The following is a 24,728-nucleotide window of genomic DNA, read 5'->3' as shown; positions in this document are numbered from 1 at the left end:
GAACTGTGATCCTCAGATCTTAGCCTCCTGAGTAGCTAGGATTACACGCGCCTGGCTCAAAAAAATTTTTTTTTGACGTTCATGGGGCTTGAATGCTGGGTTTGGGCACTGTCCCTGCACTCTTCAGCTCAAGGCAAGCGGTCTACCGCTTGAGCCACAGTGCCACTTCCAGTTTTCCAGTGGTTTATTGAAGATAAGAGTCTCACAGACTTTCCTGCCCGGGCTGGCTTTGAACCTTGATCCTCAGATCTCAGCCTCCTGAGTAGCTAGGATTACAGGCGTGAGCCACCGGTGCCCGGCTTCAAAATATTTTTAATAGACCCAAAGTGAATGAGTGCAAGAGAGAGGTCATGTACAGAGGGAGAGAAAATAGCCTGAAGCAGCTCTAGCAAGACAAGTCCACCACCAAACCAGAGAAACCGAGGCATGGCTCAGCAGCACTTAAGTTTTTCCTTTAAGCAGGCTCATGGAGACGGGCTTCAGGCTGTTAGATGCTTACAGGTAACTTTAACCACTGGCTTCTCTTTGTTTAATCTGTCCAGTGCTCAGCTTGCTTGCACTCACCCCTCAGACATCCCGTGCACACTCCTGTAGGCTGGACACAGAGCCCAGCCTGGGGACGGAGCGGACCTCCTGCTCAAGGACTAGGTGCCTTGGCCAGAGCGGACAGGGAGCCTCTGGCTTGGGCTGAGAATGTGGCTCAATGCTATCGTGTGCCTGGCCCATCAAGGCTCTGAATTCAGTCCCCAACACAAAGCAGGCCACCAGCTTCACCATCTCATCCTCAGCTTCGGCCGTCCCCCGAGCTCCTCCAACGTGCAGAGGGTGGGCTGGTGTGGTCACCCGGGATGGAGAATGCAGGGAGCCACACAGCTGTCACGTGGCAGTATATGAAATAGCGTTGCTGGCAGGGCCGGGCAGGCCTGGGCTCCGGCAGAGCTGGTCAGGGTACCCAGCACCACACGGCCACCGCTTGCTGAACCCCAAGGCCCAGAGTCCCCAGTCCTGCCTGGAGACTGGAAATGAAGATGCTAGTGCTTTCTGAGCGGCAGCCTTGGACTCAGGAGAAGACGTCTGCAGAGAGGCACTCAGGGCGCTGGGGGCAAGGGCTCGAGCTGCCTCGGTTCCCAGGTCAGCATCAGTCCGAAGGGCACGTGCGCAGCCCAGTGTAGGGCTGGAGCTTGCCAGTGGCTCATTAGCCTAATGAAAACCAGACAGCAGCACATAGTGAGCCGTTTGCTTAACAAAAATAGGGAACCAAGCCTGAAGGAGATTTGGAATTGGCAACAGTTTAATGAACTGCCATTCACCCTGCCTAAAAAAAAGGAATGAGCAACTTTTTAAATGTTCTTATACCTGAATGCAAAACTTGCTCACAAAATAAAAACATAGATAACCCAGTGCCCAAATCAGTGATTTACAGAAATCACTTTGGTTTACATTTATTTTTCCAACAAAGAAGAGAAATACATGATTTGGTAATTCAGTGTCAGGACAACGGCGAATACTGTGTGTGCAGAATCCGTGGTTCTGGCTGTGAGCTGAGGCACACCAACACCTGTGGACATCTGCAGTTCTCGAGACCGAGAGCTTGTGTGCGGGCATTGCAAGGTGAAACCGCACCCACAGAAGGCGCGTGTAACGCCAGCCGGGGAGGCAGACACTCCTGGCTTGTTCCTTGGCTTTGCTCAGCTCAGTCACTAATTTTTGGTTTCTGAAGTAAACATTTTACTGTCAGGACAGCGCCGTGGCCTCATGGATGCCACAGGAAGTGCGCACACACTTCCCTTCCTGCTCAAGCAGCTTGCCCCCAAAACCCATTTTCATGATTTCTGTTATGGGTTGGAGAAATAAGGAAAGTGATTTCAAGTATTCAATTCCTATCAAAAATTGGTATCAAAAGTAATAAAGGACCTAATTTCTTAATAATTCCATGTCTTAAAAAATAACTTAATGAGCGCAAGGCCCGAGCCTTCATGTACAAATCCACGGCATGACTAGAGTTTCTTGATGCAGCGTGGGGCAGAGTCTGTGTTTAGCACCTCGATGATGGACCTCAACGTGGGAAATGTCTCTGACACGGAGGGGAGAGTCTTGTAAGACGGTGAGATACTGAAAGAAAAGGAGAAGGTCTGGACATTACCAGTATTCACCAAGTCGGGGCACAGCCCATGTTACATTCATTCCCGTGCCACACACCATGCCTGCCTCCCACAGGACAACAGGGGAAAAGCAGCAGGCATGGTGTCCAGCACCCAGCAGTGACCTGGGGCCTGAGCTGCTCAGAGCCTCCTCTGGGGCTTGGGAAAGAACACAAAAGGGCCTGTGAGTGTCTGCGGTGGCACATTCATCACAGTGCCGCCTTCCCACCTGCGTCGTTTCTCTACACTCACCTCTCTCCCCTGCACTGCATGGACAGAGCCCTTCCCTCAGACCACAAGCCCTGAGCCGGAAGATGCATGTCCACATGTACCGGGAATGGCCGTGCTCAACTGAAAAAAGTACTGTAAATCCAAGTACAAATTTTGACCTTGAGATCGCACTACTAGAATATGCAAACCAGAAACCCCAAAGAAAAATTCATGGGAGTAAACTGGGTGAGAGCGGTTATCAGACACAAACTCCTCCACTCTAGACATGGGACCCAATATGGAATCAGAAGAGTGGCTCCTGTGGATGAAGGTCACAAAGGGCAAAACCAAGGGTGCTTCAGACACAGGCACAAGGTCATGCTGCCCCGGCTGCACTTGCTCCATTGAGTTCAGTCTCATGCCATCTCCCCTGCTCTGGGTTCGGGAGCTGGGAAACGAGGGCCTGCAGGATGGCAGTGACCCCATGCAATGCCTCGGTGTCTACCATGCACGCATCATCTCTGCCTAGGCCGCAATAAAGTGCCACCGGTGAACGGAGCTGCAGCTCAGGGTCTGGGACTGGGAGCTGGGAAACGGAAGGCCTGTGCAGGATGGCAGTGACCCCATGCAATGCTGCGGGGTCTACCATGCATGCATCATCTCTGCCTAGGCCACGATAAAGCGCCACTGGTTAGTTGAGCTGCAGCTCAGAGTCTGGGATTGGGAGCTGGGAAATGGAGGGCCTGCAGTATGGCAGTGGCCCCATGCAATGCCGTGGTGTCTACAGTGATGCATCGTCTCTGCCTGGGCTGCATTAAAGCACCACCGTTGAGTGAAGCTGCGGCTCAGGGTCATCCGGATTCGCTTTGCCGGCATAGGACCTGAGCCCAGAGCTGCGAGTGGCAGTTCAAAAGCTTGCTTCCACCCGTGCTTCACCCTTGGCCGGCCCTATCTGGAAGCAGAGCTATGTTTGCCCTGAATGAGCAGCGTGGCCTGCCTCAGTGAACGCCGGTGGGTAAGTGCCCTCGCATGGGGTCAGAGGCGCCTCTGTCCCAGTGACCCCCATCGCCACCTCCACTGGCACGCACCTTTTCAAGTTCATCCAGCTTTTGGCAATTTTGCTGAAGGCCTCTGAGCCAGGTGCTGTCATAGCTTCGAAGTCAACAAGCTGAAAGAGCACACAGTCAGCCATAGGATTAGGACAGAGAGGAGGCCACGGCTGGAATGGGCCACACATCCCCATGGTGCCCCTCCTGTGACCCCACCAGGACCCCTCTTGCTCCTGCTGGTCTCCCACAACCCTGGCCAGGTGCCCTTTGTTGGGAGCACATACCTTCCCCTTGGGGATCCTGCCCGCCACTTCCTTGCCACTGGCCATCAGTGCGCCCACAATGACGGAGTAGGCGATGACACTGCAAATAGAACATGTGCTGTCGGCCCTGGTCCTCACCACCCAGACATCATTGTGAGACAAAACTCCATGGAAGGCCTCTTTGGATTAACATTAAATGTTTAGCTACGTCTAAGACTTTTGTTTTGTTTTTAAATATTTTCTTTCCTTTTTTTCTTTTTTTTTTTTGTCGGCCATGGGACTTGAACTCTGGGCCTGGGTGCTGTCCCTCAGCCCTTCAGCTCAAGGCGAGTACTCTACCACTTGAGCTACAGCACCACTTCCAGTTTTGTAGTGGTTTATTGGAGATAGGAGTCTCACGGGCTTTCCTGCCCGGGCTGGCTTTGAACCACGATCCTCAGATCTAAGCCTCCTGAGTAGCTAGGATTACATGCATGAGCCACCGGCATCCAGCTTGTTTTTAAATAGTTTCTACTTTACCATTAAAAAATTACTAACTTAAGGAAGCTCAGGGACAGTGCACAGTCCCTGAGTTCAAGCCCCAGGACTGGTAAAATAAGAAAAAGGGGGGGGAATAAATGTCTCCAACATTATCTTTCTGAGAAAAAAGAAGTATTACTAGTTGTTGTTGTTGTTGTCCTGGGGACTGGCCCGGGACCCAGCCTGGGGCTGATGGTGCCCACAAGTGGCTGACAGTGGTCCTCACAGGTCGTAGGCTGCCATTTGTTATTTCCTATGTTTCAATGTTTCTTAAACACTGCAACAAAATTGATGCTGTATTTAAGAGAGTTATGTTCACGTGTCATTTCAGCCACAACACCAAGTTCAGAGACCGGTCTGCGGGGTGCCCCACCCGAGAACAGGCGCAGATGCAGCCCATCTCCAGAGCAGCTGACCCCAGCAGAAGGATTTATCCACAGTGAAGATGCACAGCGCCACCATTCAGGTTAAGGGGGACGGGGGGGGGGAGGGCACACATAGGGCTTAGTGCCCCATGCCCCTCCACACCCATGTCAGACCACTACCTCTCCTGATGGTATCAGGCAAGGGTACCATTCTTGGTGTGGGTTTTAGAGCACAAGGCTCCACATCATTTTTAGCAGGGTCTTATTTCACTAAATTTAGGGGGTAGAGGGATGTAGACAGGGTCTCACCATGGAGCCCAGGCTGGCCTGGAGCTCAGCATCTTCTGCCTCTCCCTCTCAAGTGGGATTACAGGTGAGTGCTGTGATTACAGGCAGGAGCTCACCACCCTCTGCCTTTCCCTCCCAGTGCCAGGATCACAGAATGAGCCACTGGCTCTTAGTGTACTTTTGTACCGATATTCGTAACAAGAAGCGTAGCCCCCCCCAAAAATACATGGTAAATCTTAGCAATCTTCACAACAGGACATCACTTACCTAGATCCTCGAGAGAGAGGTGTTAAATTATAAAAGTAGTAAACTAGCGATAAGATCAAGTTGCAGACAGCATCAGCCTCCTAGAGAAAAAGGACAAGGTTTGTGAACTTACAGCCTAGGCCAGAAGCCAGCATCCCACTGGGTGACAGACACAGTGTCACTCAGCAGAAGAGGCATGCCTCTTCCCACCCTCGCTCGCTTCTGTGACACAGCTCTTTTTCTAACAAAAGGGTACAGACAGCGCCCAACTTAGATTAGAAGCAGCAACCAGGACTGAGGGAAGAAAATGAGAGAAAAAAATAAGGAGAGTCACAGGCAATCTTCACTGTGGATCAACTTCCTCATTTACATCTTATCAAAGCCTGGACTTAAGAAACTCTAAGAAAAAAATAAATCTGGTTTTTGCTTTGGGAAAAAAAACCTCATATTTTGTATTTTTGCTTTGGAAAAACAATACTAGAAGAGTGATTTACAAGACAATTCAATCTGACTTCAACCATAAGACATCTCATCGAGGGTTTTTTTTTTTTTTGGGGGGGGTGGGTGTTGGTCATAGAGCTTGAACTCTGGGCCTAAGTACTGTCCCTGAGCTCTTCGGCTCAAGGAGAGCACTCTACCACTTGAGGCACACCACGTCTGATTTTCTGGTGATTAATTGGAGATGGACTTTCCTGTCCAGGCTGGCTTTGAACAATGATCCTCAGATCTCAGCCTCCTGAGTAGCTAGCATTACAGGTGTGAGCTACCAGTGCCAACTAAGGGATGGGAGATGTAAAACACTCATGAGACATTTGTAGAAAGTGTTGGGGAACAAATGAAACCTACCCCAAATTCTGATGAGAGAATCAATACTTTTCCTTTGGCTGTCAGATCTTTATAAAGTGCATCTATTTCAGCATGATACAACTGTGTCCTTTCTTCTGTGGTTTGAGTTTCTACAGAGAACAGGATATTGCCAACTCTGAAAACACAAGCAGGAGTATCAAAGGCATGTACTAGCCAGTCTAGAGAAACATGGAAGGGAAGGGGCGGGAGGGAGAGGTCTATCAGTATGCAGACATCTCCTAACACACTTAATGCCTCTTGGGAATGCATCCACCACACATGTGCTTCAGCTGCCGTCTCAGCAGGCAGCGTGCATGTGTTCACAGCAGGTCTGACCACCGGTGCGCACTTGAAGAGCTTAAGTCGGTACAGGGGGCAGCAGCCACACTGAGCTGAGAAACCAAAGGGCAAGGTAAGCTCCTATGCTCATTCACTGCTTTCTCAGTCATTTCTCTACCGACTCAAAGTTGGGAGTCGGGGCCTATGAGGGAAGTCAGCAGCAGGAGATGCATGTGAAAGGTGGTGCTCTGAGAGCTACCATGGCCCCTGACGCTCTAGGAAGGTCACTAACTTGATCTGATCAGCATTTATATTCAATGCCATTAGCAAAACACACTTGGTTCCTAGAGCCTATACAGAAGAGCATCATTGTTGCTTTTGTTGAAGCAAATTATGACAGCAGGCTTGGGTGCATAATGGCTCAGCATGGTACAGACATGAGGAAGGGGCAGAGGTGGCTCACACATGGGATGGGGCAGCAAGGGCAGACACCGGAGGGGGCAGTGAGACCAGGGATATGTGGTCCAGGTCCCAGCAGGAAAGAGGTCTAGGCAAAGTAGGAAATGTTGTATGAGGCTATGGGAGTGGCTGGGAGCCAGTGTGTGTTGTGAACAGAGGGGCAGGGGACCTGGGCTGGGAATGTCCAGGCAGTGGGAGGGGGACATGGGCAGTCAGCAGGCCCGAGGCCCAGAGCAAGGAGGAAAGTGGGCAGGCATCCAGAAGAAGCTCCAGCGCAAAGAAACATTCATTTCTGCCCCGGCATCTGACCTGAGGATATCAGCCCTGAATACGTGAGAAGCGGGAGAGTGAACTGAACATGAAGTATTGCGCCTTAGAATTCCTTTCAGGAAACCGTTTATTGGGGAAGGACTTTACCAGGTCGAGTGGGCAGAGATGGGAGCCTTGAAGACAAGGACAGTCCACAACATCTGCCAAATGGCGTGTTTAAGTCTTTTTTTTTGTCCATCGTGGGGCTTGAACTCTGGGCCTGCGCGCTGTCCCTCAGCTCTTCAGCTCAAGGCGAGCACTCTACCACTTGAGCTACAGCGCCACTTCCAGTTTTCTAGTGGTTTATTGGAGATAGGAGTCTCACGGTCTCTCCTGCCCGGGCTGGCTTTGAACCTCGATCCTCAGATCTCAGCCTCCTGAGTAGCTAGGATTACAGGCGTGAGCCACCAGCACCCGGCTTCGTGTTTAAGTCTTGACATGGAACTGGAAGATGCCGCTGCAGGGAAAGCAGGAGTGCAGGACATGGGGCTGGAGGAGAGGCGCCGGCGCGCACAGGCATGGCAGCTGTCACGTCCCTCCTCCAGTCCCACATGCTATGGGTGTGATGGAGACCCCAAGGATAGGGAATCCCAGGGATTTCAGAGTAAGTGAAACAGTAGTGAGTAGCAATGCACACTGTATTATCTGTGAGCAAAACAATAGGAAATACATTAAACAGTTAATGACAAATCAGCAGTAGAAATTCTACAACCATACAATAGAATACTAGGTAATGCTAAAAATGCTCTAAGAAAATGTTAAGGTAGGGGAGAGCAGGTTACAAAGCAATGTGTGTCCTGGGACTTGTTTTTTAAAGAAAACGACGTCTACCTCAACTTGGTCATTTGTGTTTCTCACATTTTCCACTCTTGTAATGCCTCAGAGGTGCTGTCACCCTACGACAGCCAACAGCCTCTGGGGCCTGTTTACCCAGAAGGCAGCAGGCTCAGACAAAGCACAGAAGAGGTCGGGACCTCTAGGCACCACAGCCACTGCACACGGAATCCCGACACCCCCATCTCAGGATGAAGTAAAGGCAGTACACCGCCTGAGCCCCGGCAGCTGCCCCTCACCCTCATGCAGCCCACATACTTGTCTCCCGTGATGGTGATCGTGAACCCATCGTAGTCCTTCCCTTGATCTTTGAGGCTGGGAACTTTTGTGTTCACAGTGAACCCATCCTTTGTTTTGGTATTAAACTGCTTTTGAAGGGGGAAAAAAATCCATATTACTTGTATGAACCAACTATAGCATAGCCCGTGGTGCTGACTTCACCCTGGTTGTTCCTTTAGTCGTGAAAATTACACAAAACAAGAGACAGCTCCATGCTGTCTCCTCTCCGGTCCTCAGACCCAGGTCAGCTCTATCAACTTCTCTACTATTTTGTTGACTAATTCCTCCACTTTAAATTTTTTGTTTCCTTCTAAAACTTTCTACTTTTTTCATAGTTTACAAATTTTTATCTTTCACATTGTATCTTGGAAAATTCATTGGTTTAAGAGCTCATGCATTTTGACATTTGAGTCTTTTTTTTTTTTTTTGGTTGGTCGTAGGGCTTGAACTCTAGGCCTGGGCACTGTCCCTGCGCTCTTCAGCTCAAGGCAAGTGATCTCCCACTTGAGCCACAGTGAGACTTCCTGTTTTCTGGTGGTTAATTGGAGATTAACAGACTTTTCTGCCTGGGCTGGCTTTGAACCGTGATCCTCAGATCTCAGCCTCCTGAGTAGCTAGGATTACAGGCGTGAGCCACCTGCACCTGGCTGATATTCGAGCCTTTAATCTGATAGTTCCGTTGAGAGAATTCTTTCTCTTCCCTTCCTCCTCCTTTCTCTTTTTTTTTTTCTTTAGAACATGGGGCTTGAACTCAGGTCTAGGCACTGTCCCCTGAGCTTTTGTGCTTAAGGCTATCATTCTACCACTCTGAGTCACAGCTTCACTTCTGTTTTATTGGGGGTTGGTTGGAGATAAGTCTCACAGTCTTTCCTGCCTGGGCTGGCTTTGAACTGTGGTCCTCAGTTCTCAGTATCCTGAGAAGCCAGTATCATGAGCAGGAGTACCGGTATGCCCAACTTCTTTTCTTTTTTTCACTAGGAACTGAGCCCAGGACACTTGCTAGCCAAATACTCTATCTTTTGAAACACACCCCAACTTCTACTTTTAATATGTTTGTATGTGAAATGAAGGATTTGCCAGCTTTGCCTGGATTGGCTTTGAAATTATAATCCTTGGTCCTGTTTCTGAATACCTGTAGCTATTAATTCTTTCCCACTGCTACCAACTTGTTTCTTTATCTAGCATATAATAACTTGGGAAATTAATCTATGTACTTTACTAGGTAAAATTTGTTCATAATAAATATGCCATGTAAGACTTGTTATATTCTTTGGCTAAGGAACACACCATGAAACCAGACTTGTATCTCATTACTGTGGGCACTTCCTCCAGACTGGGGGGTGCAGCCACTAAAACTTGCTCTAAACAGCTGCTGTCCTGTCTGACCCGCCACCCACACCCACCACGACGCTTTCCACGACACACACGCCACCCCGTGCTGACTGGCTCCCTGCCTGGGACTCGACCCTTCCATGGCTGCACTGGACAGACACTGCTGAGACTCCATCCAGGTCTCGCCGGCCACCCATGCCAGGAGAAGCCATGGGGTCTCCATGCAGCATCTGTGGGGCCTGCCTGTCTACATCAGCAATGCAGCAAAGCCTGCATGCTGGGGCCGATGACTACTCCATCCTCAGTTCCGCAGCTTCTTCTAGTTCCTTCCGGCTCTGCTCTGCTGAGTCTCCACTAGTGTGTCATGTGTTAAGGCCTTGAAGACATTTATGAAATAGACCAGGACTTTATAAGAAGAATGAATTCCAACAGCAGACATCTCCATGTCTATTCCTGGTAACTGGTTTTATGTTTCTGTTTCAGCCCTATTTCTTCACTGTCTGAGACTATTTTGTATTGCTGTACCCATAGCAGACTGGGTAATTTATAAAGAGCAGAAATGTATTCTTTCCTAGTTCTGGAAGCTCGATTCCAAGCTCAAGGCACTAACACCCAGTGCAGCCCCTTCTGGTGTCCTTCACAGAGGGCAGGGGCGCCACTCACAAAGCCTCTTAAAGGAGAATGCGTTCACCACTTAAGTACTCCTCTTCTTCTCCCTTCTCCTCCTCCTCCTTCCCCCCCCCTCCTCCCTCCTTCTTGTCCTTCTCCTTCTTCTCCTTCTTTTTTTGTCAGTCATGAGGCTTGAACTCTGGGCCTGGGTGATGTCCCTCAGCTCTTCAGCTCAAGGCAAGCGCTCTACCACTTGAACCACAGTGCCACTTCTAGTTTTCTGGTGGTTAACTGGAGATAAGAATCTCATGGACTTTCCTGCCTGGGCTGGCTTTGAACCACGATCCTCAGCTCTCAGCCTCCTGAGCAGCTAGGATGACAGGCATGAGCCACAGGTGCCCAGTGTCAGCATTCACCTCTTTAGTAACTAAAGGATGGATCATCATGCCTTCCTTCAAAGGGACGAGGCCAAGACCACTTTTGGCCTGATGTAAGTCTATGTCTACTGAGGACAAGATGTGAACCCCACCTGCAGACCTCCCCACACCCCTGCCTGCGGATCCCCCCCCCCACAGGTCCTCCTATGCCCGACACTGAACGTGTAGAACGCCTAGAGCTCACAGGACCTGCTCACCTGGCAATGCTACACGCTCCATCTCCCAGCCCAGCTGACCTGCCACCCCACTTGGCAATATGCAGCCACTCTGCTGAGCCTGCCAGCTTTCAGTGCCAGGCACTCAGCCAACAAGGACCACATCCCTAGCCTCGGGGCCTGCCCGTCCCGCACACCTCCTCTTTGTAGACTCTGCCCAGCTCCACAGCAAAGCTGCTCCCCTCCTCTCAGAAGCCAGTATGTATCCAGTGTCCTGTGTCCAGCTTAGGCTTGCAGTGGGCACAGACAGAGGCCAGTGAGTCATGACCATGGCCAGAAGCCCAGTTCAGCTGAGTCTGATGCCAGTATTCCATTTTGTTTTGATTATCACCTTTATTGTGTGTGAGCAATTTCATATACCAGGCTTCATGAAGTTCAAAACACATAGCTTAATAAACATGCATTTCATAATTATGAGTTCTTTTTTTTTTTTGGTTCCGGTCGTGGGGCCTGAACTCTGGGCCTGGGCGCTATCCCTCAGCTCTTCAGCTCAAGCCTAGCGCTCTACCACTTGAGCCACAACGCCACTTCCGGCTTTTTTCTTTTTGCTTATGTGGTGCTGTGGAATCGAACCCAGGGCCTCATGCATGCAAGGCAAGCGCTCTACCACTGAGCCCCCTTCCCAGCCCCTATGAGTTCTTGTTTTTAGTAAGAAACTTACTTTCATAATGGGAAGAAGGTCTTCTACTTTGTGAACCTTCTCCAGAGCTTCTCTAACTTCTAGCAACCCCTTGGGGTTGTTAGCGCTATAAGAGAGAGGGAAGAGATGAGAGAAGGTAACAGGTTAACCCAGAATGTGATTAACTGGCCATGCCCTCAGCTTTAGTTTACACAAATTGTCCTTAATACAGGAGGTGCTTTTTCCTCAGACTACACCCACATCACAAACAGACAAAAACCATGTCTACGAATGGATCCAGACTTCTTACCACCATTCCCGGACAACAAAGAAAACCATGATTTACACCACACTGACATGGTCAGTGCCACGGGGCACCGAGAGAGGTTGTGAAGAGCCAAGGGGACATGCAGAGCTTTTGTGCACACAGTGCCACTTCATGGGAGAAGCCTGAACATCTAGGTATTCTGCCATCTGCTGGAGTCCCAGAGTCCCGGGTGAACACCAAAGGACAACTGTTTGAACAGCCATAACTAAGGTTCTAAACTGTGAGGTGGCTGAACCCGAGAGTTAAGGAAGAGGTGGTCCACCCAGAAGAGGGGCAGGGAGAAGCAGCATGGATGGACAGCGGGCACTGGTGTCTCCTCACATTCCAACTCTGCAAGGACAAGTTAAAGGTGCTCAAATGGAAGTACCTGCCACTGACCATCACGTTTCAGAGCTGAACTCCCTAACAGGTAAGCGACAGGCTGGAAAGGAGACCAGAAATGGCTCAGCCATAAGGCCGGTGGCCCTCTGTGGGCCAGGGAGTCCTGTGGCTGGTGAGGAGGGGGGTCGGGAGGGAATGGGGCTGGATGAGTCTACACACTCTGGGAACATCTGGCCTCGCTTGTTTTGTCAGTGGCTGTTTCCCACTTTCACAAATAAAGACAACAGGTACGAATCTACCCACTACTGTGAGGTATAAAACTGCAGGCTTACCCATGATAAACAAGAATTCTATCTTTAATAAAGTGGAGTATTTTCTCGAAATATTCCAGATACCTCATGTTAATCACCTGACCCCTGTAAGGCAAAAACAATGAGATAAGCTGGGTGCAGACGTCTGCAGGAGGCTGAGGCAGGAAGGCCAGTAATGGTGGACAGAAAGACTGTCCCAACAAACCAGAGAACAGAGCTAAACAACAGCAAAACCCAAAAGCAACTGTTTCATAAAGAAATATGTTCAAGGCAACATTTCATTTACACAGAAAGGAAACCCTCCAGAGCTTACAAGTCTCCCTGCCCCTGCTGAGTGCCCAGCCATGGGCACTGAGTGCGGTCTCCTGGCTTCCTCGTGCCCTCTGCCCTCCTGCTGCCTACACTAAGTGTTGAGTGCCCCTCCCAGCTCACGTTTAGACTGCCTCCAGACCCTCGAGTCCAGCAGCGGCAGACCCACAGGGAACGGGCAACTGCTCCCAGGATGTCTACTGGCTCCCAGCCTCTAGACAGGCCTCCAGCCTCCACACCATAGCATGGGCACCTGCCCCTCCCATCAATCCTTCCAGCTCCACCTCAAACAAACACTTTATTTTTGTCCTGGCCCTATCTAGCCCCTGGTAACAAACCTAGACTAGGCACTGGACTGACCTTGGATACCACCTTCCCTAGGCTGGACGGTCCTCAGACATCACCGGCCCCTCACGTCTTGACTGCCGCCAGAGCTTCTGCCCCGCGCCTCCCTTCTGAACCCATCTCTTCCTGGCCGACTCCCTGCCACACGGGCCAAGGCTGCCAGCCCTCAACACACGCTCCTTCCATTTGCCACCTGTGAGCCTCCAAACACAAATCTGTCCACCCTACATCCTGCTCACTACTGCCTACAGACAATGTCTCTGGGCACAGCACATGACTCTTCATGCGTGCTTTGGCTTCTGCCTGTCTTTGGCCACATTCCAGATACTCCCACAATTGCCACCAGCCATACTGAGCTAGTCACAGTGTTCTGGCTATGTAGAATTTACCCATGGGTCCATCCTTTGTCTGCCCAGGAATTCCCTGAACAAGGACCAGCCACCCCTTTCTGTGTGTCCTTCTGTGTGCTCCCTTGGGTATTCACCTTGCACTTAGAACTCTACGTGCTAGCTGCCTCTACCTCCCCAGGAGCTCCCTGAGGTCAGGGCCTGTGGCTCTCTACCTCTATCTCCCCAGGAGCTCCCTGGGGTCAGGGCCTGTAGCTTTTACCACATAGCTACTACCTTACCACCCAGAAGCATAGCAAGCATCTGACCAGACAGCAGCCCTTAGTTACTACTAGTGACTACAGATCATTCCATGAGAAACAGGAACATGCAAGTTAAAGGGAGAAAATATTTTTTTCCTAGAAATTAAAAAAAAACATAAAAATGATATTCCCATTCAAATTTCAATCTAAATGTCACTGTTACATGAGAATGTTTTCTTGATTCAGGTTTCTGGAATTGGATACATTTTAGATATGACACCATATTTCAAAATTATACTTAAAATCCACTCAGAGTTGGGGCACCAGTGGCTCACACCTATAATCCTAGCTACTCAGGAAGCTGAGATCCGAGGATCACAGTTCAAAGCCAGCTCAGGCAGGAAAGTCTGAGACTCTTATCTCTAATTAACCAACCACCAGAAAACCAGACGTGGCACTGTGGCTGAAGTGGTAGACGGCTCACCTTGAACTAAAGAGCTCAAGGATAGTGCCCAGGCCCAGAGTTCAAGCCCCACGACTGACAAAAGAACAAAAACAAACAACAACAACAAAAAAAAACAGGCACAGGCTTGTCACCGGAGTCTCCCTGAGGCTGATGTTCTCCTGTGCATATACACCACTTGTTTGGAGGGCGGTAAGCTCATGGACAGGAGACGGGGCAAGGATTAGGCCAGGTGTCCAACCTGCAGAACTTCTGAGCAAAGCATTAGCTCTCCTGAGGACCAGCTCATGTATTGGGGGGAAGGGGGCCTCCCAACACAACAGATTCAGCAGGATAATGTAAGCACACTGCATTCCATCAGTAAGCTCCTAAGCTATTTCAGGACCCTGTGAGAACTGGCACCCTAGGTAAACTCCATCCTCACTCACCCTGCATCAGGTTCTCTTTGGAGTCTGCTGTGCTCTGTCTGAGCTAGGCCGGGAGGACAAGCAGTGGGCCCTGTGGGCAGAGCTAAGCTACACTGCCAGTCACAACCACCTCAGAGCACACTCCTGTGAAGACAGGAAAGAATCACAAAAGGTTCATACCTGATTAGGTTGATGTGATTGTTAAAGCCTCGACTGAGACTCCGCGCTGGCATCTGATCCAGCCACAGCACAGGCTGGTCTGGGTCAGCAATCCTGCAAAACACAGCTTGTCAAGTCTGAGACCTAGCCAAGCCCAGAACTGTTCAGCACTTAAAAACTGTGGGCAAGTCTCTGCAAAGGTGAGGAGTCCACTGCAGAAGCTGGGGATGAGGACTGCAGCCCCAGGCCAAACTGCAAGATTTTACCTGAAAGATCAAGAGAGCGAAAAGGAACAGGGGGGTGGCTCAATTGGCGGAGCACCTGCCTAGCAAACTTAAGGCCCTGGGGTTGTTTTTTTAATAGTCTATGAGCCAGCACACTGTACACAGACATTGTGGCTGCACCAGGTAGGAAGTCAGTCTGGATTTCTAGTGCAGGCCAGCCTGGAGAGCTGTGCTGGGGGCGGGGGGGGGGGCGGTGTCATGGCAAGAAGAACTCTAGTCTACTTCCTCTGAACCACAGCAGCCAACAAAACAACACGCCCGCCACTTCCTAAACACCAATGACTCCAAAGAACACAGGGTAGTAAGAGAAAAAAATCCTGTGCACCTATCATCAGAAAGCAAAACAGGGTGCAGACACCACCCACCACCCGGTACCTCCTCCACTTCACAGCGATGTCGAACATGTCCCTCCACTGCATGAGCCGCGTCTTCCCGCTCATGCGGACCTTCGAGTTGGTCCACGTGCGCTGGACAGCCTGCATGACCTCTAGTGCCGCCAGGCCCATGGCTGAGGAGAAGCAGAGAGACAGTTCACCAGAGCCTGCCATGGACTGACTCCCACCGGCTCCCAGCCACGACTCAGTTACCAGCTACAGAAATCTGTGTGCCTATGGAAGCAAGCAGGGTTGGCCTTCTCCCACCTCCTTCCTCCAATCAGCTGACAGAGCTCTACTTCAGATCTCTAAGAGAAAGAAATGACTAACCTCCCCCAGCCCAGTTTTACAGCTAAGGGCAAAACAGAGTTAATCGAGAAGCAAAAATCTAGAGATAAAAAAGAATCCCCGCTCCAGCAAATTGTTAAACCAGGTCAAGAGCCCCTAAATTGCTACTTCTGTTTAAATTAAGAGGTAAGTGCCCCCACCCCAGCAGTCTTCTTATCTGGTTAGTATCTAAGTTCCCTGGAGCTAACTGAACATATGTAACTTATGCAGCTGCAGCCTTTAACCCCCACCTCCCTTCCTTAACTTTCCTAGGGGACCACAGTTCTTTGTTCAGCCATAGTGATAAGGGCCCTCTACAGCTAGCATTAATAAAGGACCATCAAATACCTCACTGCCTGGCCCTCTTCTATTCCACTCCTGTGGGTACAATATGCAAAGGCAGAAAGCCAAAGTGGCTCACACTTGTCACCCTAGCAACTTAAAGACAGAGATCAGAGGATTGCAGTTTGGGCAAACCCAGGGAGAAAGTAATGGAGACTCCACTACAACCAACAAGCTGGTGTGGTAGCAAGTACCTACCATCTGAGCTATGAGGAAGTGTAAATAAGGGGACTAAGGTCCAGGGCTGGCTAGGCTGCATTCCAAATCTGAAAGGGAAAGTGCTGGAGGCACAGCTTGCACAGCTCAGGGCCTGAATTCAACCTCTGGTATTGAAAAAACAAAGTGAATGTAGTTTAACTACTCCACTCTTTTGCCAGAATCTTCCCAGTACTAGACAGTCTGCAGGCTACCTCGGTGTATTCTCTTGTTGGGCAGGAATCCGGGGGTTTCATATTGCATCAGGGATCCCAATCGGTCAGCTACACAGATCAGTTCCTGGACTTCAGGCTTGTAGCTATCGAAGTTCTGGTGCAGTACATCCCTGCAACAACATCGTGCACAGTCAGCAGTGTCTCAAGCCACGGCCGATGGTACAATTCCATCAGGAGAGCAACTGCTTCCTTCACTAGAGATGTGACAACGCAATGCTGTGCATCCATCCACAGAGCATGAGGAGGGATCTGTGCAGCCACCAACGCTGGCTCGTGTGCAACTCCACAGGCACTCACCAGCATGTTCCTTGTGAATGCCACAGAATTGTGTGAACTTTGTCAGCAAGCAATCAAACCCCGGAGGTTTGTTCATCCCCACCCCAGCCCTGTGAGAGCATCAGAGGTCTGTCCACTCTGCCCCAGCCCCAGCCCTGGCTGTGAGAGCATCAGCAGTCTGTCCACCCTGACCCCCATCCAGCCACTGCTGTCCCCAGCCCCAGCTGTGAGAGCACAGGCATGATCTGGGGCCATGCACACAGCTACTGCATCACTGCTAACATGCTTGATTCAAATTCTTCTTGACCCCACATAAGGTATGTACACATGCACATAGGAGGGAAGCTAGGAGGAAGGCACAGAATCAGAGTAAAATGGGTGGGGGAAAAAAAAAGCTGGATTGGAAATGGAGCTGTGGCTCAAGTGAGAGAACACAAACCAGACTTGAGTGAAAAAGCTAAAGGAGGGTGTGAGGCCCTGAGTTCATGCCCCATTACCAGTGTGTGCGTGCGCACACGCATACATGCGCACACACAATAGAGAAATACACAAACAAAAAACATTATTTTAAAAAAGATTCAATTCTTGAATTACTTAGTAGTTTAAGAATATCTAATCATCTTTAAGTAGTTTGAAGGAGCTGCCCTTTGACTATGCAGTTTATACATACAATGCATCTTGACCCTGTCACCCCTTCCACCATCTTCTCCATCCCTCCCCTCCTACCCCTTCTTTCCTCACCCCTAATTTTGTAGTACGTACATTGAACTCCTGACTCAATTCCCCCCATGCTCCTCTTCATTCATCTGCCCTTTCCCCATGACCCCATTCCACCCCTTTCAATTACCCATTTCCTGATGCTCATTTTGAACTCTGACTTTCTAAAAATTATACTCTTTGAGTTCTTGCATATGCCATATTTCAGTTAGTACATTTGTGTATACTTGCGTACCATCTAATGTATTTACTCATTAGTTTGTAAGCTAATTCTAACTTCCACAAATGAGGAAACACACACAACCTTTGTCTTCTCTGGGCCTGACTTACCTTACCTTAATGCTTTTGTTTTTTTCCCCCAGCTCTTTCTATTTTGTTACTTTTTTTTTTTTTTTTGAGGTAGTGTCTCACGATATAGCCCCAGACTGGCCTCTCAACGCTCTGCTCTCAGTCACTCATGATGTGGTTTGGGTTCTCCACGCTCAGGCTCAGTGGTTCACCAGGAGAACACAGAGGACCCAGTCCAGTCACACCCATGTGCAGTGATTTCTCACTAGGAAAGAACACCAAGCAGACAGCAAAGGGCAAAAGGCATGGGGCAAAGGTCAGAAGAAAGCAGGAGCCCTGGACTTTTCCTGAGGCTGGTCACACACCTCTCCATGTGTGGCAAGCACCGAACTTCTGAACTCTCAGAAGGAAAGTTGGTGCTCAGAACAGAGGGAAATGCACAGGAAGCCACTCCTGTAGGTCTAGAAGGGCAGGAGTTCGCCTGAAAGGCCGGGATTAATCCCAAGGATTAATTCTGATAAGCCAAAGAGACATAGAAAAGTATCTCCATAAAAAACAAAGATAAGAGCTCTCAAATTAATAAAAAAGGACAAAAACCATTGTAATGGAACTGTTAAGACTTAAAGGACAATTAAACTATTTTGAGAAAGACTACATTTACCCCAGTTTTATTAGTGTCCTTTTATAACTTCCCATTTTTATTGGCCTACTGTTAACTTCTTGCTATATCTAATTTATAAATTACCAAGCACTGTTATATATGGAGAGGATTACAGTCTGTGAGGCTCAGGATGCTGGTATGTAGAGAGGTTTATAGTCTGTGTCTGCTGGGGTTTGGAAACACTGTAGCTGAGAATACTAGGAACAATGATCACCATACAGGTTTTGCACAAAATCTCTGACATTTGTTTCTAACTTTTTGTTGCTATTTTAAGTGAGATTTTTTTTCTTTGTCTCTGGTATTTAGAATTGCAACTCATCCATGTATGATTATAATAAATCACCTCTTCAAACTGATCACTTCCTATCATTTATTTACAACTTGAATGTCTCCTTTGTAGAAGATTATGCTATCCAAAAAGAGTGTCTCTGTCTTATTTCTCCTTCTGGTGCAAAGGCCCCAACCACTTGGTTGGTTACCATGATCCTTCTATAGGCTTTTGACAGGTGCCAACTATCAGGCTAAGGACATATCTTTGTTTTTCTCAATTACATTTGTTTTCAAAGTATGAGTGAGTTATTTCCACTAATCGTTTTTGTTTTTTTTTTTTGTTCGGTCGTGGGGCTTGAACTCTGGGCTTAGGCGTTGTCCCTGTGCTCTTCAGCTCAAGGTGGGCGCTCTACCACTTGAGCCACAGCACCGCTTCCGGTTTTCTAGTGGTTTATTGGAGATAAGAGTCTCATGGACTTTCCTGCCCAGGTTGGCTTTGAACCGCAATCCTCAGATCTCAGCCTCCTGAATAGCTAGGATTACAGGCATGAACCACCAGCATCCAGCCCTAATCATTTTTCTGTATCGAGATGACTGTGTGGTTTTTCCCCATTAATAGGATACTTGGTGATTGTATTCATACACTTTCTAGTGAATCCATTGGTTTCTGGGGAAACCAATTTGGTTTTGTGTTGAGGACTCTTCCATCAACAAGAAAAGCCTCGGGACTGGGAAGGTGGCTCAGTGGTAGAGTGCTTACCTTGCATGCATGAGGCCCTGGGTTCAATTGCTCAGCACCACATAAGCAAAAAGAAAAAAGCCAGAAGTTGTGCTGTAGCTCAAGTGGTAGAGCGCTAGGCTTGAGCTGAAGAGCTGAGGGACAGTGCCCAGGTCCAGAGTTCAGGCCCACGACCGGACTCCCCACCCCAAAAAAAAAGTTTAAAAAAAAAAACAAGAAAAGCCACTTGCTTCAGTGATGGCATAATCTTACTTACATGTAAATCCTACAGGGGCTGGGAAAGTGGCTCAGTGGTACTTGCCTTGCATGCTCGAGGCCCTGAGTTCGATTCCTCAGTACCACATAAGCAAAAAGAAAAAAGCCGGAAGTGGAGCTGTGGCTCAAGTGGTAGAGTACTAGCCTTGAACTGAAGAGCTGAGGGACAGTGCTCAGGCCCAGAGTTCACCCCCCCCCAAAAGTCTCATTTTCAGTACAACCTTATACTTCTATACTGAATTTTACTTCTCTGTGTATTCCTATAAAGTTTAAAAATTATTAGTTATACATAAACTCAGATTTAAATCTTCTTGGTGATTTGAACCTTTGCCATTATGTAGGAAGAATCTTTATTGCTGACTGTGTTTAAGCCCAGTGATGTAAACATAACTAGACCGGGATCCTTTCAGCTATAGCTCTCCAAGTTTAAGGCTTCCATTCTCTACTTACAACCTTTCTGTACCTCAGGCAACAGGTGCTTCTTATAAAAAGCTGGACTTTCAAAAAACTCTAGTATAACTGTAAGTTTTTTGTTGTTGATGGTCGTAGGGCTTGACCTCAGGACCTGGGTGCTATCCCTAGGCATTTTGCTCAAGGCTAGTGCTCTACCATTTCCAGCCACAGCTCCACTTCTGGGTTTCTGGCAGTTAATTGGAGATAAGTCTCACAGACTGTCCTGCACGGGGTGGTTTCAAACTGCGATCCTCAGATCTCAGCCTCCTGAGTAACTGGGATGACAGGCTTGAGCCACCAGCACCCAGCTTGTATCTTTATGTTTTTGATATTCTCACTGTATATCGCCCAGACTGGCCTCCAATTCCTTGGCTTCCCGAGCATTGGGATGACAGGTGCTCCCGCTGTGCCTCTTCTAACTGTCCAGGCCATCTCCGCTTACTATGATTACTAGAGTACCTGGATTCGTTTTAAAACCCATTTTTCTTATTCTTCTTCTTCCACCCTTGCTCCCTATCCCGTACTAGTCCTGTGTATTTTATTGAAGAATAATTTTTTGAGATTAAGTGATTACATAAATTTCACAGTATTGTGAGAGAGTGACACTTAAAGTCACAGACACATTCTAAGCTTCACCAGGCAAATTATCATTATTGCGGTCTATAAACTTTGTGAATTCTATGGGCTGGGAAGTTGGCTCAGTGGTAGAGTGCTTGTCTCGTATGCATGAGGCCCTGGAGGTTCGATTACTCAGCACCACATAAGCAGAAAAAAGCTAGAAGTGGCACTGTGGCTCAAGTGGTAGGGCCCTAGCTTTGAGCTGAAGAGCTGAGGAACAGTACCCAGGGTCCACGTTTCAGCCCCCATGACCAACAACAACAAGTCTGTGAATTCTATGAGCTTTGACAATATAGCCATTTCTTCCACACTGGGTGATATGTACATTTCTTTCCTTTGTGTGAGATGTTCCCTATTTCCCTCTCATTCCCTCCCTCCCATCACAGCCCTTGAGTTGCTTAGTTTGTTTTCATCAGTGTCCAGTGCAGCTGATGGGCCCCTCAGTCCTGGGTCTTAAACTCAGAGCCTAGGTGCTGTCCCTGCATTCTTTGCTTAAAGGCCAGTGCTCTACCATTGGAGCCATGCTCCACTTCCAGCATTTTGGGGTTTAATTGGAGATTAATTTTGATGTTTAATTGGAGAATCTCATGGATTTTCCTGTGCGGGCTGGCTTTGAATCACAATCCTCAGATCTCAGCCTCCTGAGTAGCTAGGATTATAAGCGTGAGCCCGGCTTTATTTGTCCTATTTGTCCTCCCTTTCCTACTCCCTCTCTGCTTTCTGGTGGATTTTAGATTGTTTTCACTTTTTTTCTTTCATGTTTTTACATCATCCGTGAATACAGAAGTTATACACTGTAACACACACACACACACACACACATATATATATATATATGCATATGTGTATATATCTATATTCACATATTTAAGAGTGTTTATAGTTCTAGGTTGAAAGTTGTTGAAGGTGAAATTCTGCTGTATTCTGACCTCCTGTAGTGAAACTGAGGTTACAATAAGTCCAACTACTAACCATAAGGACTTGTCTTTCTACTTGTAAGGTTTTCTTCCTTTTCATGGGAGTTCTCAGTTGCCTCTAATATGTCCGGGTATGGATTCCTATTCATTTCCCTGCCTTTAAAAAACAAACAAACCTGTGTCTTTATACACCTACTTTATAAGAATAATTTTTAAAAACCTGTAGGTTTGGGCTGGGAAGGTGGCTCAGTGGTAGAGCGCTTGCCTTGCATGCATGAGGCCCTGGGTTCGATTCCTCAGCACCACGTAAGCAGAAAAAAAAAAGCCGGAAGTGGCGCTGTGATTCAAAGTGGTAGAGTGCTAGCCTTGAGCTGAAGAGCTGAGGGACAGTGCCCAGGCCCAGAGTTCAGACCCCATGACTGGAACCAAAAAAAGAAAAAGAAAAAACCTGTAGGTTTATGTGATTTATTAGTTCTGGGAAATTCTTAGTCATTGTTTCTTGAAGAACTGTTTTTCTGTTTCCCTGAGATTTCAGACATGTCAGTACTTCTCCTCTCCTCTGTCTTGTCTCTGCTTACGCTTGGCCTCCTTGCCAGTGTGCAGCTCTCCAGATGCCCCTGTGCAGCTCCCTAGACGGCACCCACGCAGCTCCCCATGGCCCCCACAGTCCCTATGGAGCTCCCTGGACAGCCCAGACAGCCCCCATGCAGTTCCCCGGATGGTCCAAACAGCCCCTGGACAGCTCCCCGGACAGCCCCTGCGCAGCTCCCCAGACGGCACTCACGCAACTCCCCGGATGGCCCGGACAGCCCCCTGTGCAGCTCCCCAGACGGCCTGGACAGTCCATGCGCAGCTCCCCAGACGGCCCGGACAGCCCCTGTGCAGCTCCCCAGACAGCCCCCTGCACAGCTCCCCAGGCAGTCCTGTGCAGCTCCCCGGACAGCCCCCACACAGCTCCCCAGACAGCCCCCTGTGCAGCTCCACTGAAGGCCCAGACAGCCCCTGCGCAGCTGTGGGGATGGCCCAGACAGCCCCCATGCAACTCCCCAGAAGGCCCCTGCGCAGCTCCTACCTTCCAACTGAGTGGGATTTCTCCCACCACATCTTACCCGGCATTTAGCCTATCTACTAAATTCTTTATTCCAATGACCTATTCCTAAAACTTTTTAGTTTAAAAAACTATCTGGTCATTTTTTATGATCTCGTTTCTTTTTCACGTCTGTGACTTGTTCATAATTTTAAAAATAATTTATCTTACTTGGAATTTTTCCGTTTCTATTCAATAAATTCAACATCTGAAGTTCCAGGTCTAAGTTGTTGGTGTTTTTTGCTGGCTCGTATGGGGTTCCAGTTTCTTATGTTCATACCTGGCCTGCCGAAGTTCACACATAGGCTCACCCAGACAACCAGATCTCATACATGGACTCACTCACCCAGCTCACTAGAGATCATGCATGGGCTCACTTCGGCCTGCTGAAGTTCACACACATCATACCTTTGGCCAAGGTGCTAACTCCATTAACCCAGGATAATCCTTTCCATTATCTACTCTAGTCTGAATCCCTGCTCCCCTTTCCTTCTAGAGAACAAAATGGTCAAACTCTAGATTTCTCAAAATTAAGGCACTAGTGGTTTTGTATAACAATGCCCTTTAGCATATTTGTTTTATGTACAGCACTGCTTTTCAGCAGTGTGACTTTCAACTTTTCAAATGTCAAATAATCTGTCAAATAAAATGTCAATTAATCTCCTTCAACTAGTAAGCATAAGGACATTTAAAGTTTGAAGGCTGTCCAAAATTAGAAGGGAAGACAAGGCTCCAAGAAAAGATAACAAACCAAAGTAAGTTTCAGGGATCCTTAAGCACAAACAAGTTACAGATATACAAACCCCAAAAGAAATTCAGTGAAACATGAACAGAAAGTCATGTAGTAATCAAGAAATCTTAGTATGAGAGCCTGTGCCCCAGCATGGGAGATGGAGCAGGAGGGCTGAAGTCTGAGGACAGCCAGGCCTCAGAGTGAGACCTCTTGAAGAAACCAACAAGGAAGAAGCAGGGGGTGGGTTCACAGCTTGGTTCTGAAGGAGGAGAGCTGCCCCGCAGAGCACTTACTTTATGTGAGGCTGCAGGCCCGGCTGTTCCTCGTAGTCCTCCAGGAGGAAAGGCAGGGTCTTGGCCCAGTGGTCTTTAAAGCTCCCTGGCAGGTCCGTGTCAACGTTGTACTCAGTGAGCGGTGTGTCCAGGTGTGCATGGAGATAACGGGAGTACTCTGCAGACAGAAGGGAGGGTTTGAGCTCAGGCTTCCCACTTGTCTGGCAGGCACTCTTCCACTTGAGCCATGCCCCAGCATTTTTGCTTTTATTTTTCAAATAGGGCCTCATATTTATACGTGGGCCAGCTGGGACCATAGTTTTACTCATGTCCCATGTAACGGTGGTGACAGACGCACACTACCACATTCAGCATCTCACCAGTTCAGATGGGGCCATGACAGTTTTGTGCCAGAGCTGGCCTTCACTGAGTTCTTCTAACTCTTTACCTCCTAAGTGGCTAAGATTACAGGCCTAAGACACCAAGCCAGCTAAGAAATAAGAAACACTTTTTCTAGCTAGCTGTCATACAAATACTAGGGAACAAACTGTGTTTAAAGACACACATTCTAAAAGGAGACTCTGAAGTAAGTCACTATTATTACCTGACAACAGGAAGAGTCTCACCCTAGTCTGGGGTGTGTTGGGGAAGGGCAACACAGTCAAGCCAAGTGGACTTTGGCTAAATTTTAACCACTTTCACATGAACGATTATTAAATTACTGAGTCTGAGAAGCCAAAATCAGTGTCAGACAGAGCTGAGAGTGTGCATGCAGAGGCATGCTCAGCTCAGAGGCCGACTGCTCTTGTGTCTGTGGATGCTGCAGGAGAACCTTAGCCTGTGCTCCTGCCTTCCACAGGACACCCAATCTAGGTGGGGGGTAGGAGGTGGGGGGCAGAGCTGTCCAGGCAGCTCTAGTTCCCAATACCTAAAATCAGGCTCAAATGTCTGAGAGACTGACTTCAAATCAATAACTTGAAAGTTGAAGCCTGATTTAACGATGAGAAAATAAGTTCTGCATAGGATTCTACTTTTCCAACTGTGTATTTTATGAACTTTAAGTACAGACCAAATATCTCCAACAAAAATTTATGGAGAGGTACTAAAACTGAATTATACAATCGATTGCAAATATGTAGTACAAAAAATAATG

At 48.4% G+C, this 24,728-nt stretch overlaps 1 protein-coding gene across 1 annotated transcript in view; it reads right to left on the bottom strand.

Moving 5' to 3' along the window:
- Nucleotides 1-292: 292 nt before the first annotated feature.
- The window catches only part of Ttc13 (tetratricopeptide repeat domain 13), a 54,224-nt gene continuing 29,788 nt past the window's right edge, over nucleotides 293-24,728 (bottom strand). The window contains exons 11-22 of the mRNA XM_013014751.1: nucleotides 23,597-23,753; nucleotides 16,269-16,399; nucleotides 15,191-15,323; nucleotides 14,553-14,645; nucleotides 12,281-12,364; nucleotides 11,342-11,426; nucleotides 8,067-8,173; nucleotides 5,928-6,063; nucleotides 5,103-5,182; nucleotides 3,685-3,763; nucleotides 3,440-3,519; nucleotides 293-2,112 (exon numbers count right to left, since the gene is read on the bottom strand). Coding sequence (XP_012870205.1) covers nucleotides 1,998-2,112; nucleotides 3,440-3,519; nucleotides 3,685-3,763; nucleotides 5,103-5,182; nucleotides 5,928-6,063; nucleotides 8,067-8,173; nucleotides 11,342-11,426; nucleotides 12,281-12,364; nucleotides 14,553-14,645; nucleotides 15,191-15,323; nucleotides 16,269-16,399; nucleotides 23,597-23,753 — 1,280 coding nt within the window. The 3' untranslated portion in view covers nucleotides 293-1,997. The remainder of the gene's footprint in view (nucleotides 2,113-3,439; nucleotides 3,520-3,684; nucleotides 3,764-5,102; nucleotides 5,183-5,927; nucleotides 6,064-8,066; nucleotides 8,174-11,341; nucleotides 11,427-12,280; nucleotides 12,365-14,552; nucleotides 14,646-15,190; nucleotides 15,324-16,268; nucleotides 16,400-23,596; nucleotides 23,754-24,728) is intronic.

Source organism: Dipodomys ordii, unplaced genomic scaffold, assembly GCF_000151885.1.
Source record: "Dipodomys ordii isolate 6190 unplaced genomic scaffold, Dord_2.0 Scaffold24, whole genome shotgun sequence".
Classification (NCBI taxonomy): Eukaryota; Metazoa; Chordata; class Mammalia; order Rodentia; family Heteromyidae; genus Dipodomys; species Dipodomys ordii.
Note: the sequence above shows the minus strand (reverse complement) of the source record. Positions and strands in the feature narration are given on the sequence as shown.